This window comes from Crocuta crocuta, unplaced genomic scaffold (genome assembly GCF_008692635.1).
Source record: "Crocuta crocuta isolate KB4526 unplaced genomic scaffold, BGI_CrCroc_1.0 scaffold1351, whole genome shotgun sequence".
NCBI lineage: Eukaryota > Metazoa > Chordata > Mammalia > Carnivora > Hyaenidae > Crocuta > Crocuta crocuta.
Genome location: NW_027527121.1, coordinates 168,330 through 181,275, shown reverse-complemented (window position 1 = coordinate 181,275; position 12,946 = coordinate 168,330). Strand labels below are relative to the sequence as shown.

Here is a 12,946-nt window from a genome sequence, read left to right as displayed (position 1 = left end):
AGCCCTAAAGAGCAATGTGTTATTGAGACCATCTGATCAGTATATGTGACTGAACCCATTTCAGGCCTCTATATAAACTATTAAGATTCCTGTTGGCAGCTGAGGAGATATACTCAGCCACCCAAGACAAGCCTCATATGTATGTTCCCTTGCTCATTAAGGCTGCCACTTATCAATCTGGAGTGGTCTTCTTCATTCTTCAGTTTCTCTTTGCCTTCTGTATACAGGAACCAGTTTGTGAATCAACAAAGTAAGATAATAAAGTAAAAGTTTTTGAAATGTGTTCCCCAAAAATATTTCCTTTAGTTCTAAAGATTTTTAGTGGCATGCCCAATAGGTTTCTGTTCTGATTCCTAAATTTAAACCTTTTTTCCTTTTACTCCAGTTTAGTACAGATGATAATTCCCATTGTGTTCTTTTGAGAGCTACCAAGGGGGTGACTGTAAACTTTGTTATCAGTAGACATTGCAGCAATACCTAAGGAGGAGGTGGCATATTTTTCAAGGAGTAAGGACACTTGGTGGTAGAGGTTCTAGGAAGATGGTGGCAGTAGTGGCTATATAGTTTTTCAATCTCTCCAAACATATAAAAACAGAGCAAATAGAGAGAAAAGCAAAATGAACAGATAATATTTAACAAAAAATCTGGGTTACAAGACATCCCTTAAAACCTCAAAATTCAAGTAGATGAGGACAAATCACCACCAGTCATATTACCTACATGGTACCAGTATCTGTGCAGGAGGAAAAGGAAGTGATGGCACATCTTAGCATTATTTTTCTACGGGACATAACTCCCTATTACTGAAGTTTGATATGCTTTTTAGCCATTTGAAATGGAAAAGTCAATTAGGTAGCTGGATATACATGACTGGAGTACAAGGGAATGGGTGGGAATACAATATTTTGATTCACCAGCTTAAAACAATATTGGATTAAGGTCCACTCCCCAGCAGATCAAATGCCCAGGAGATCCATTAAAACACTAGTATGCAATAGGTAGTGGCATCTCTGATTCAACCCACTGAATGCTGGCTCACTGTAGGAAGAAACCAGACCTAGGACCTGAACTAATGCTTCCCCCCAACATCTTAGATAAATAGGGGGTGTTTTGTGGTCATAGCCACCTCCAGGGACAAGGTGTGGGTTCCTAGATATATATCCCTGGATGTCTCTAATTCTCTGGGGCTGGGCTAGAAAGCTAATTATACACACAAGCCAGTCACTAACATTTGTAGTGTGTCTTAGGCAAAAGTACAAATTAAGGCCATTGGCCCATGTCCTTGTTCTCTTTCCATTGCCAGCTATGTACTACATCAAGATGTGTCTTACACCTAACCACAAGAATACCTCAGCCTATAGCATCAAGCTTTGTATACCCTTTCCTTTTACAAACAGTGGCCTCTTGGTAACCTTTTGGGCCTAAGAGTATGTATACCATAGACTCAGACCTCTCCCTTAGGGCCCTATAGAATCTGAAACAGCCTTGGGGAATGAGGGAACCTAAAACATTTTCTACAATAATTGCAGGGTGTTGGGACCTGGTGGGCTCATCCCATCGTTCCTGAGGATTGCTAGCTCTATGATCTGAATACAGCATGAAGAAGGCCTAGGCAAGAACCTCTAAAATGTGTGTTCCAGGAAGATGGCCCTTTTTGGCCAGGTCTATGCTACTATTGGGCATATAGCAGAAAAGCAAAGAGGAGAAATATGGCAAAGTAGTAAGATGGAGTTCCTTTTACTGATTGGGCTTATTATTTTTTTCACTTCATTCCTTTAATGTATTCTCCCACTAATTTCACAACTTAACTTCTTGAAAAACAGCTGAGTTTCATTACAAAACTAGCAATATGATAGAGGTATAAAATGTAGCACATAAAAGATCATATCAGTTATTCCAAAAACTGGATATATATACCGTTTACAGAATGGTGGAGCATGTCCATCCAGTTTTTTCCTAATATGTCTACATACACACACCCTCTCATACCTGGTCACAAATTTACTCATAATTGTTTTTTAAAATGTGATTATCCATTAACACATTTTTTCACTAACCATTTTCACATCATTAACCTTGAATAGCCCTACAAGACCTTCCCCTTCCCCACACAGACCTCAGGAGTCCCCTTTCCCAACACTTCAATTATTTCCTCTTCTACAAACTGAGACCTTCCTCCCTTGCTGCTCCTGACTCCTGCTGTTCTCCTCCTTCCTGAGGCTTCCTTTCAGCACTCCTACTCCCATTTTAGGAGGAAATATTCCCCCAATACACACACACACCACATAATCATATCCTGTCTCCTTCCTGACCTTGGATATCTCCATCACCCCTTCTTGGGTTGAACCCTGCCCCCTTTTCTTGTCCAAGTTTGCAAATCACCTATGCTAAGAAGGTATATAGCGTATAAATGGGAATTTCCTGGATAAAATTCCATTTTAGATAGCAGAAATAAATGATTGCTAGGATAGTATTTTATTCTCTCTCACTTCCAGAGTTCTGCTAGCATGCTAACAAATGTCTTTAATCCTCTAAATCAACAAGGAATAACAGTTTTTTGGACAAAAAAAAACACATCTTAAAAATGAAGTCAAACATTTTTATTTTATTCATTCAAAAATTTCATTCTATAAACGTAACTTGGAAAAAGGCAATCTCAACTCAGGGGCAAAGGGAGGCCTTTTTGAGGAAAAAGCAGGCCTGAAATTAAGGGCCAACAGCAGATAAGTGCTAGGTAGTGCTGTTATGGGAAGGAGAGGCTTCAAAACTACTCACCAAAATGCAACAAAATTTCTCATAATGTCGGTTAATAGCTAGAACACTTGTAAACCTCAAAGGAAACTGCAGACCCTTCAGGTCAGTGGGTGCATAATTCCTTTTGTGGTTTTAGGAGTATATCAAGGTAGCTCACACCCCAGGGTGTGTAGTGGGGGAAGGCTCATTCCCTATTTTCTCCTGCTCTCCTGAAGAGAGAGGGCTCAGGGCTTCAAACTCTGGCAGCAAGGCACGCCTCAGCCTTGCAGGACTAGGAGTGGAGACTGAGGCCACGCCACAAAACTTAGGGGAAGAAGAGCATTGGTCAAAACAATTTTTGGAGGAGGAAAAGGAAGAGGAGCAGGAGGAAGAGGAGGAGCTCTCCTCTTGCGGCTCATAGAAAGGAAAGAGCCTACCAGGAGGTGAGGGAGAGGAGGCCCGCATACGGACTGCATGCCAACGGGGCTGGGAATCACGGTTTGATACATCAGGAGAGCCTGAGTTGCTCTGGGACACAAGCTCTCCTGAGGCCAACCCGGGAGAAGGATTCAGGCCAGTAGGCACAGGCAGAGACGGGCGGCTTCTACGGTATGACCTCTGGGTAGGGTGGCTCGGGAGGTCATGGCCTGGAGTTGTGCAGCCATTGCGGAGGGCAGGGCCTAGCGGATTGGCTCTGCTTTGGAGGGCAGGGCCTGATCCGGATGCACGGCTGCAGAGACCAGAGCTTGGCCTAGATGCACGGCCACGGGAAGCAGAGCTAGGGGCAGGGCCCGGCGCGGATGCACGGCGGCGGTGAGCAGGGCTTGGCCCAGATGCACCGCCACGGGAAGCAGAGCTAGGGGCAGGGCCCGGCGCGGATGCACGGCGGCGGTGAGCTGAGCCAGGCGCGGTTGCACGGCTGCGGGGAGCTGGACCGGTGGCGGACTCACGGCGGCGAGGAGCTGGACCGGTGGCGGACTCACGGCGGCGAGGAGCTGGACCGGTGGCGGACTCACGGCGGCGAGGAGCTGGACCGGTGGCGGACTCACGGCGGCGAGGAGCTGGACCGGTGGCGGACTNCCTTGCGGCAGCAGGGCCTGGTGTGGATAAGTGGCGAACCGGGAGAGAACGGCCTGGCACGGAAGCACTACCTCGGAAGGCAGGGCCTGGTGCACGTGAACGACTGCAAAAAGCAGTGCCCAACCTGGAAGCATGGCTGGGGAAGGCGGGACCTGGCGGTGGGGCACGGCCATTGAAGACTGCAGGGCCTGGCCTGGCTGCTTGACTGCGGAGAACTGGGCCTGCTGCTCTGGCCTGACTCCGGAGGGCAGGACCCGGCCGGGACTCGTTACCCCACGAAGAAGCCCGAGAATGGCGGCGACCGCTAGGCTGAGACCCTGGAGAAAATGGCGGCAAGGACACGGGGCACTAAGGCCTGGGAAACCCAGGAAACAGCGCGCCGTGGAGGCTTCTGAACCTGGGCAGCCTCCTTGCCACTGGGCTGCTCCCTCCCACGCCTATTCCCCCGGGCTGCTCCCTCCCACGGCAGTTCCCCGAACTCTGACTCGTGGTCGCGGGTGGGGGTGGGGTGGCTGCCGGCCTGGCTGGCGTCCCTCAGGGCTCATCCCATGACGGCCACGCCGCCAGCATGTGAGGCCCGGAGACTCTGGCACGTCTCCGGCACCACACATCTCAGCTCTCATTAGGGACCGCGACCGCCCTGGAGGTCTTCACGCTCCCTCACGGCCCGCGGAGGGCAGCCCCAGATACTCGCTGGTGCTCAAAATGGCGCCCAAGCCAGCCAGGACCGCTGTGTGGGGCGCCACCCCCCAACGGAGATAGATCGCTCAATCTGGGGGAATCGGCATTGGGATCGGGGTTGCCTGTCCTGTGGGCATCGCCAGGGGCAGGGGAGATCTCATTCTTGGGCCCTGTGGGCATCTCACCCTGCTTTTGCTTCTGTGCCTTCTCCTTGGACGATAGAGGGACCATGATGCCAGGTTCTCCCTCAGAGACGCAAGAGCGTTAGCCTCAGACACCGTCTAGCTAGAGCTCCGGCTGAAGGAGTGAGGATGGTAGGCGGACCCGAATCGGAGCTCTGCTTCTGATTGGTTGGCTGGTATCACGTGGCTCTCGTCTAGGGAAGCGGGCCAACCTGGCTCTGTCTGGCGCCAAACCTGAAAATGTGCTCCGCGGTTCTGGAGTCTTTTGCTGCTAGTACCCGGATGTGAATTTCCATCCATACCTGGGCGTGTGTGTGTGTGTGTGTGTGTGTGTGTGTGTGTGTGTACAAGAGCGTGTTTCGAGTGTGTGTGTGTACAAGCGCGCGTTTTGAGTGTGCGTGTGTACAAGCGTGCGTTTCGAGTGTGTGTGTATGTGTACAAGCGCGCGTTTCGAGTGAGGAGATTGGGATGACGATGTTCTCTGTATAAACAGTTTGAGTCACCCTCAAATCAGTGTAGGTCGTCAGCATCATTCTGGTGGTGAAACTTTAGAACAGTGGCTTTAAAGAAACACCACACTGGCCAAAAGAAGATACCCCTGAGCCGGGCATCCTCCTGGACTCTGTCAGGACACTGGGCCCATGTGTGACTCCAGAAGCAACAATCACGGACTCCTCCCGGCATCTGAATGACCCTTCACTACAGTCTTGAAAGCAGCATGAAATCAAGGAAAAGGATGGGTCTTATGGTGTCTTAGCTCAGGATGTTCAGCACTGCTGCCATGGACCAGAGGTGTATTTTGAAGTAACATGCTTCCCCCTGCCTTATCTCCTGAGGCATGGACTGCAGTTGCCCAGGATTAAGGATAACACTGTCCTTAAATATACATCATTTGTGTGGGCTGTATAGTAATCCACTGATGAGTGTACATTAATGTATTTGACCCAGTCAACATTCTTGGCTACAGTTCTCCATTATGCAGTGATGCAGACTTAAAGTTTAATATTTAGACACTAATTTTTATTTTTTAAAATTTATTTATTTTGAGAGAGTGAACACNTATTTATTTTGAGAGAGAGAACACTAGTGAGGGAGAGTGGCAGAGGGAGGGAGAGAGAGAGAGAATATCAAACAGGCTCCATGCTGGCAGCGCAGAGAATGAGGTGGGGCTTAGTCCCAGGAATGGTGGGATCATGACCTGAGCTGAAATCAAAAGTCAGATGCTTAACCAAGTGAGCTACCCAGCTTTCCCTGGACACTAATGTTTAGTCATTATTACAAAAATCATTACTATTGCATGCTCAGAACCCCAAGCAGAAAAGCAAATAGAACCTAAACTAGGAAACTTAGAATCTAATTATTGGAAATCTTTCATTATTTTTGGGAAAATGGCCATTTTTAAATAGTTCGTAGTTCTTTTGTTTCATAAAATGGTACTATTTATGCATACATATTATTTTGTAACCTGCCATTTGGGTCTAGAAAACACACTTTCCATATCAATAAATAGGTTTCCACAAGGCAAGCGTAACTACAAAATGTTCCTTTTATGGAGGAAGCTTACATTTTCAAACATTGCTATACTGATCAACACTTATGTTTTTTTCCGACATAATAATAAATATCATATAATAAAATAAAAACGGAACATAGAAAATGAAATAGTGATGAAGTACAGGATGGACTTCAATGAAGAATGTTCTGGTCATCTACCATTCTATAGTATAGTGTTGTGGAGCAACATCTTTTATTTTTATTTTTTAATTTTTTTAAATGTTTTTATTTCTGAGAGATACAGAGACAGAGAGAGCAGGGGAGGGTGAGAGAGAGGGAGACACAGAATCTGAAGCAGTCTCCAGGCTCTGAGCTAGCTGTCAGCACAGAGCCCAACATGGGGCTCAAACCCACGAACCGTGAGATCATGACCCAAGATGGCTGCCCNTGAGCTAGCTGTCAGCACAGAGCCCAACATGGGGCTCAAACCCACGAACCGTGAGCTCATCACCCAAGATCTCTGCCCCTCCCTCGCTCATGCTCTGTCTCTGTCTCAAAAATAAATAAACTATAAAAAAGTTAAATTTCATCATCTCAAAGTCCAGAATCTTATCCCAGTCATCTAAATCAAGCATGAATGAGCTGGGTAAAATCCATGCAGTACAACTCCTGGGTTATGATCCCATTCTAACTGGCCCCAGTGGCACTAACAAACTATCTTCCCCCAGCACACAATGCTGGGACAAGCATATAATAATACATATAACATTCCGGTTTAATATGGGGTAGGCTGGGGATGGGAATGGAAGGCAGAGAGGAGTTAGGGTCCCAAAGCAGTTTGGAAATTTAGCTGATTTCTACTAACAGTCTGTCCAAGGCAATCAGGGCTTTTTCTGAGGTCACTTAGGCCTCCCCTAGCATGTAACTCAAAATTCCTTCAGTCCTTGCCCACTACCTTGTTCCAAAGCCACACCTACATTTTTAGCTGTTTGCAATGGTGGTGCCCCACATTCAGGTATCAAAATCTGTATTAGCTTTCTATTGGTGTAGAATAAATGATCACCCTCTTAACAGCTTAAAACAAACCCTATTTATTAGCTCCCAATTGTACACGTCAGAAGTCTATGCCCAGCATGACTGGATTCACTGATCAGTCTCACACAATGAGATGGCAGTGGACTTGCTGTGTCCCTTTCTGTAGGCTCTTGAGGAGTCTCTTCTAAACACATCCATGCTGTCAGCTGAATTCAGTTCTAGGCTACTGGAGGACTGAGTAAACTTTCCCTTGCTGGCTGTCACCTGGGAACAGCACTCCTCTCCTAGCAACTGCATGTAGTTCCTCATTATGTGCCCCTGAAAATGCTCTCTCATGCTTCAAATCTCTCAGGTTGGGCCTAGACACTTACAAGAGTAAGTGTTCCCCTGATTAGGTCTGGCCCACCCCAATCTCCCCATTTTAAGGTCAACTGATTGTGACCTTAATTACATCTGCAAAATCCTTTTTGCTATACAACATAATGAGAGTCATATCTCATCATGTCCACAGGTTCCACCCACACCAAATGGGAGGAGACTGTGTAAAGACAAGGTTCACTGAGCATCCTCATAGAATTCTGACTACCACACAATCCATGTATATAGCAAAAAGAAATGCAAACACATTCTTCAAAACACATAAATAAAAACATTCACAGCATCATTACTGATGATAGACATGAACTGGAAATCTGAACATCAAGAGCTGAATGAATAAATACAGTGTTGTGTATATATATAGCATAGGATACCGTACAGACACGAAGCAAGCAAATATCCCTACATACAGCAAATATGAAGAGGTCCCAAAATCAGAGTATTGCACAAAGGAAGGCAATCATTAAAAGGTACACAATTGACAATTTTGTTTATATAAAGCTTAAAAAACAGATAAATGAATATATAGTGACATACATCAATATAGTGGTTAACTTGGGTGTAATGACTACATGGGGGGCCTAATACAGGTTTCTAGGGGTGCCAGTAATGTTCTATGTCTTAGTCCTGGAGATTCATGTTTTCACTTAGTAAAAATCATCAAGTTGTTGCCCCTTATAATTTACGCATTTTTTTTGTATTTTCTACTTCAGTGAAAACTAAATGCGAACTTAAAAGAAGAAACCTTATAAAAGGCAAGAACTGACATATACTTTAGACTCACAATCCCTTCCTTATAGGCAATTTTAAAACTGAAAATGCTTTGAAAACTGAACTTAATTTTCCTGATTCATTTGCTCATAAAATTTGACCTGAACTGACATGAGGCTATTTGCAATCTTTATATATCTTAAGAGCGATAATTTATATGTTTCACCGCAGAAATATGTTGTATTATGTTCAGTAGTATTACTCCAGACCCTGGTATGGATCTTATGTAAATATGGTGCATGAATTCTGAAATATTTGGTCTTAAGACTTTTAGATAAGGAATTAGACATGTATAGTAGTAGAGGATTTTAACTTAATTTTCAGCTGATGGCAGATCAAGTAAACAAGAACTAAGAAAAACTGCAGAGTTTGAATTTATTGAATTCTTTGTTCAGTAATTCAGATGATCATATGCTTTTTGTCCTTTGGCTTATGGTTATAATAGATTATTAAAATGTTAAAATATTCCTAATATTACACCGTGTTCTCATGACTAGGAAAATACCAGGGTATGGTAGATTTTTACATACTGTTGAATTTTGTTCAAACTTAATTGAAAAAAAATTTAACCTATGTTAATAAGTGAAATAGATCCATATTTCTCTATGCATGTAGAATACTTTCTCTTCCAGGCTTTGGAATCAGGGTGTAGACTCCATTAAATAATGGATGATTTTATTAAACTTCCCTTGTGCATTCAATGGTAATTTTGGTTCCCAAACCATAAAGAAAGAATCACACCATTTTCTAACAAAGGGGTGGGTATATAAAAATTTGCATTCTAGGAAAAGGAGAGAGAGATACTATAAATAACATAGATGCTGACCTAAGATGGACTTGGGTGACTGTCTCAGTTTCACCACTCACTTAGTGTAGGACTTTCAGTTAGTTACTTAATCTTTTGAGCCTGATTTTCTTAATTTGGGAAATAGGAATATAATCTCCCTTCTAGTATCATTTACCCCCAGTTTAGCCAAGTGTAAATTTTCTCATTTTTACTAAAGTTAATTAATATGCAAGCTTGCTGGGATCAATAATAAAACATGTTAATTTACAAATGGTCACAATAACATCATCAAGTGAGAGGCAACACAAAAAACAGGTGTTGGCAAAAGGATGTGGCGATAAAGGAATATTTGTGCTATTGGGAATGCAAAGTGGTTCAGCCACTGTGGAAAACAGTATGGAGGTTCTTCAAAACGTTAAAAATAGAACTACCTTATGACCCAGCAATTGCACTACTAGGTATTTACCCAAATAATATAAGAACACTAATTGGAAGGAATACATCCACCCCTATGTTTATAGCAACATTCTTTACAATAGCGGCTCAAGTGTCTATCCATTAATTAATCCATAAAGAAGATGTGGTATGTACATACAATGGAATATTATTCAGCCATAAAAAGAATGAAATCTTGCCATTTGCAATGACATGTATAGAGCTAGCGAGTATAATGCTTAGCAAAATAAGTCAAAGAACAAATACCGTATGATTTCATTCATGTGGAATTTAAGAAATAAAACAAATAAGCAATGGGGAAAAAATAAGAGGGAGACAAATCAAGAAACAGAACTCTTAATTATCCAAACAACTTGATAGTTACCAGAGAGGAGGAGGGTTGGGGAGATGGGTTAAATACGTAATGGGCACTAAGGAGTGTACTTGTGAGGAGTACAGGGTGTTGTATGGAAGTGCTGAATTACTATATTGTACACCTGAAACTAATAGAACACTATTAACTAACTGGAATTTAAAAAAAAACTAAAACAACAAGTGAGAGGCAGTAACTGTTTTAGGAATTTTATGTATGTTTGAACATTTATTTAATTTTCTTGAAATTAAGCTTATTATTTCTATGTATGTTTCCACATAGGATTTCTACAGACTATTTTTAAATAAAATGCATTACCTATTTTTTAATTTTCTTAAAATAACATACATACACGATCTTTAAAGTCAAATATAACACTAGCCTTTAATAAAATCACTCGCCCCGCCCACCTCACCCTACTTACTCCTGCTCTGCCTCTGAGACAACTTCCATTTCTTCTGTTTCTCTGAAATTTACCATGGTATTTCTAAATCATAGCCTTATACTGATTTTAGCATATTGCAAAAACAGGCACAACTGAGGACTTCTGGTTTCAGCGCCCTTGTGTGAGGCGGTTGGGTATCATCACAGCCTTTCTTATAACATGAAGACACTGTACAAACTGAATCAACTTTTTTTTCTTAAACCCATTGGAAAACTGAGGTTGCACGGCAAACCGCCATCATGAAAAATAGATTCAGAGTTACAACCAAGACTTGCTTACCTGGAGACTATGCTTCTAGAGCCATAAACGTAGAACACTTAAATGGTAAATTTGCTTAATTGCTTAAACCTGAGCATGGACTGCTAGGACGGTAAGGAGGCATGTACATGTTTGTGGGCTTTACCTCCAGGAAAATACTCCTTCGTCCAGGCAGTGCGGGGCGACGCCTTAAACCCCGGGGTCAGAGACAGACGCGTAGAAACTCTGCACTCAGCTCCTGCAGAAGCTGTGCAGCGCCGGGTGCNTTCTCCTAAGAATTTTTTTTTTTTAATATATTCCACAGATACCTGGAGATTGTCTATATCCTTGCTCCTTTTGTTACACGTACCTGCCCTGTGACCATGGACATGATCCAGCAGTTCTCTGGGTCTCAGTAATTTATNTTTGGGGGGAGGGGGAAGTAAATTCAAGAATATATTTGAAGTATTTAATACAGCAGAAAATAATTGTATTTATTATATCTATATTATTTCTAAATTCATTTTCCAATAATTTCCTAAGTTTGAAAAGTTTTCATTGATTTTTAGTTTTCTTCTATGCTAAGATTCAGGAAGTATTCTGGATGGGTAAAAGCCAAAATAACTTGATTCTTAAGCATCTCAAGTTCTAGTGTGGTAGGCAAACAGACAAATTACATGGAAGGTTTACCACAAAGAATTGACAGTCTTTTAGGGGTATCATGAGAATGCAAAGGAGAGACATAAAGAAGATGTATACTGGGATTGAGTGAGGATGAGTGGCCGAAGAAAAAACAGGAAACCCAAGAAAGTCATCTCTTTGTATATGTGAAGGAGCTCATCTGTATTTGACAATTCCACTTAACTTTGAGTTCAGGTTCTTGATTCTGTCAGTGCAATTCTGAACAACATCTATGCCTTTCACCTAGAAAATAAATAGCAAGAACAAGGGGCTCTAAGAACACAGACAAGAATTTGGAATTATTACTAAGCTTATTTTTCAAATGAGGGAACTGAGACCGAGATGGTCACAGTTAGTAATATAGCTGATATGAATTAGATAGCTTAACACCCAGAAGAGTGCCCTGTGAGTCAATTCACTACATGGAGAAGAACACAAGGAACACGACCAGGCTCCTCAGCTATGAAGTTTGCAGTGGAGATTCAGGTCCAGGTCTGTGTGACTCCAAATCCCCCTACTTTAAACCCCCTGCCTCATTTATGCTCAGTAAATGGTAGCTCCCCCTACTCTATTTCAGTGACACTGCACAGTGAACAGCTATTTATTAAACACCTGTATAGTGGAGCTAGAGTGAAATAGTAGATGGAAAAGGGGAGGGTAGAGAAGGAGAGGGGGAGGAAAATGGAAGCAATTGTGACTCCAACACCCACTACTATCATTGAGATCAATAGCCACCAAGTGTCCTCCAGACAGGTGGGGCAGACAGAAGTGCTATACTACTCTCAAGGGCTTTACAGGAGTAGTGCCTGAACCCTGCCCATTTTTATAAAACTGATTTTTCTCCAGATGAGTGCCTTGGTTTTCACATGCTTGTTAAGAGCACAACATTCACTAAAGGCTGAGTTGGGCCTCATAGTCAAGAAAGGCACTGAGACTGTTTCCTATTGTTGCTATAGCAAATTACCACAATCTCACGTCTTAAAATAACACAAATTTATTATTATACAGTTCTGGAGGTCAGAAGTCTAAATGGGCTGACTTCCTTTTGGGAGCTCCAGGGTACAACCTGTTCCTTGCCTTTTGCAGTTTCTAAAGTTTGCCTACCCCTTCATCTTCAAAGCCAACAACATAACATCTTCTCTCTCTCCCTCTCTCCCCCCTCCCCCTTTCCCCCTCTCTCCCTACCTCTTTCCCACTTCCTCTCTCTCCCTTCCTTTCCCTCCTTCTCCCTCCCTCTGTCTCCATCTCATTCCCCTGTCCATCTCCATGTCTCCTTCTCTTCACTGGCCAGTCTGCCTAACTTTTTGAAGGATCCTTGTAATTACATTGTTCCCATCTGGATAGTCCAAGATAATCTCATGTCAAGATCATTAACTTAATCACATCTGCAAAGTCCCTTTTGCTATGTAAACTAACATTTACAGGTTCTGGGATTAGGATATGAATATTTGGGGAAAATATTTTTCAGTTTACCATAATTTCCTGTCCCTGCCATTTTCACTCCCAGATTTGCCAAAGATACTTGCATTGTAACAGCCAAACTGAGATCACACCTCACCCTGCCAAGCCTTCCCACAGCCAAACTCTGTTCCACTGGGACAGATGTGACCTATGAATAGGGGAGGGGCTGACCC

The 12,946-nt window shown here is 43.1% G+C and overlaps 1 protein-coding gene across 1 annotated transcript; it reads right to left on the bottom strand.

Moving 5' to 3' along the window:
- Nucleotides 1-2,585: 2,585 nt before the first annotated feature.
- On the bottom strand, nt 2,586-4,754 carry EZHIP (EZH inhibitory protein). Its single transcript, XM_077752231.1, has 2 exons — nt 4,680-4,754; nt 2,586-4,130 (listed from the first exon to the last, which is right to left on the bottom strand). The coding sequence occupies exons 1-2, from the start codon at nt 4,723-4,725 to the stop codon at nt 2,908-2,910; spliced, it is 1,269 nt and encodes a 422-aa protein (XP_077608357.1). The 5' UTR covers nt 4,726-4,754; the 3' UTR covers nt 2,586-2,907.
- Between the last annotated feature and the right edge of the window lie 8,192 nt (nt 4,755-12,946).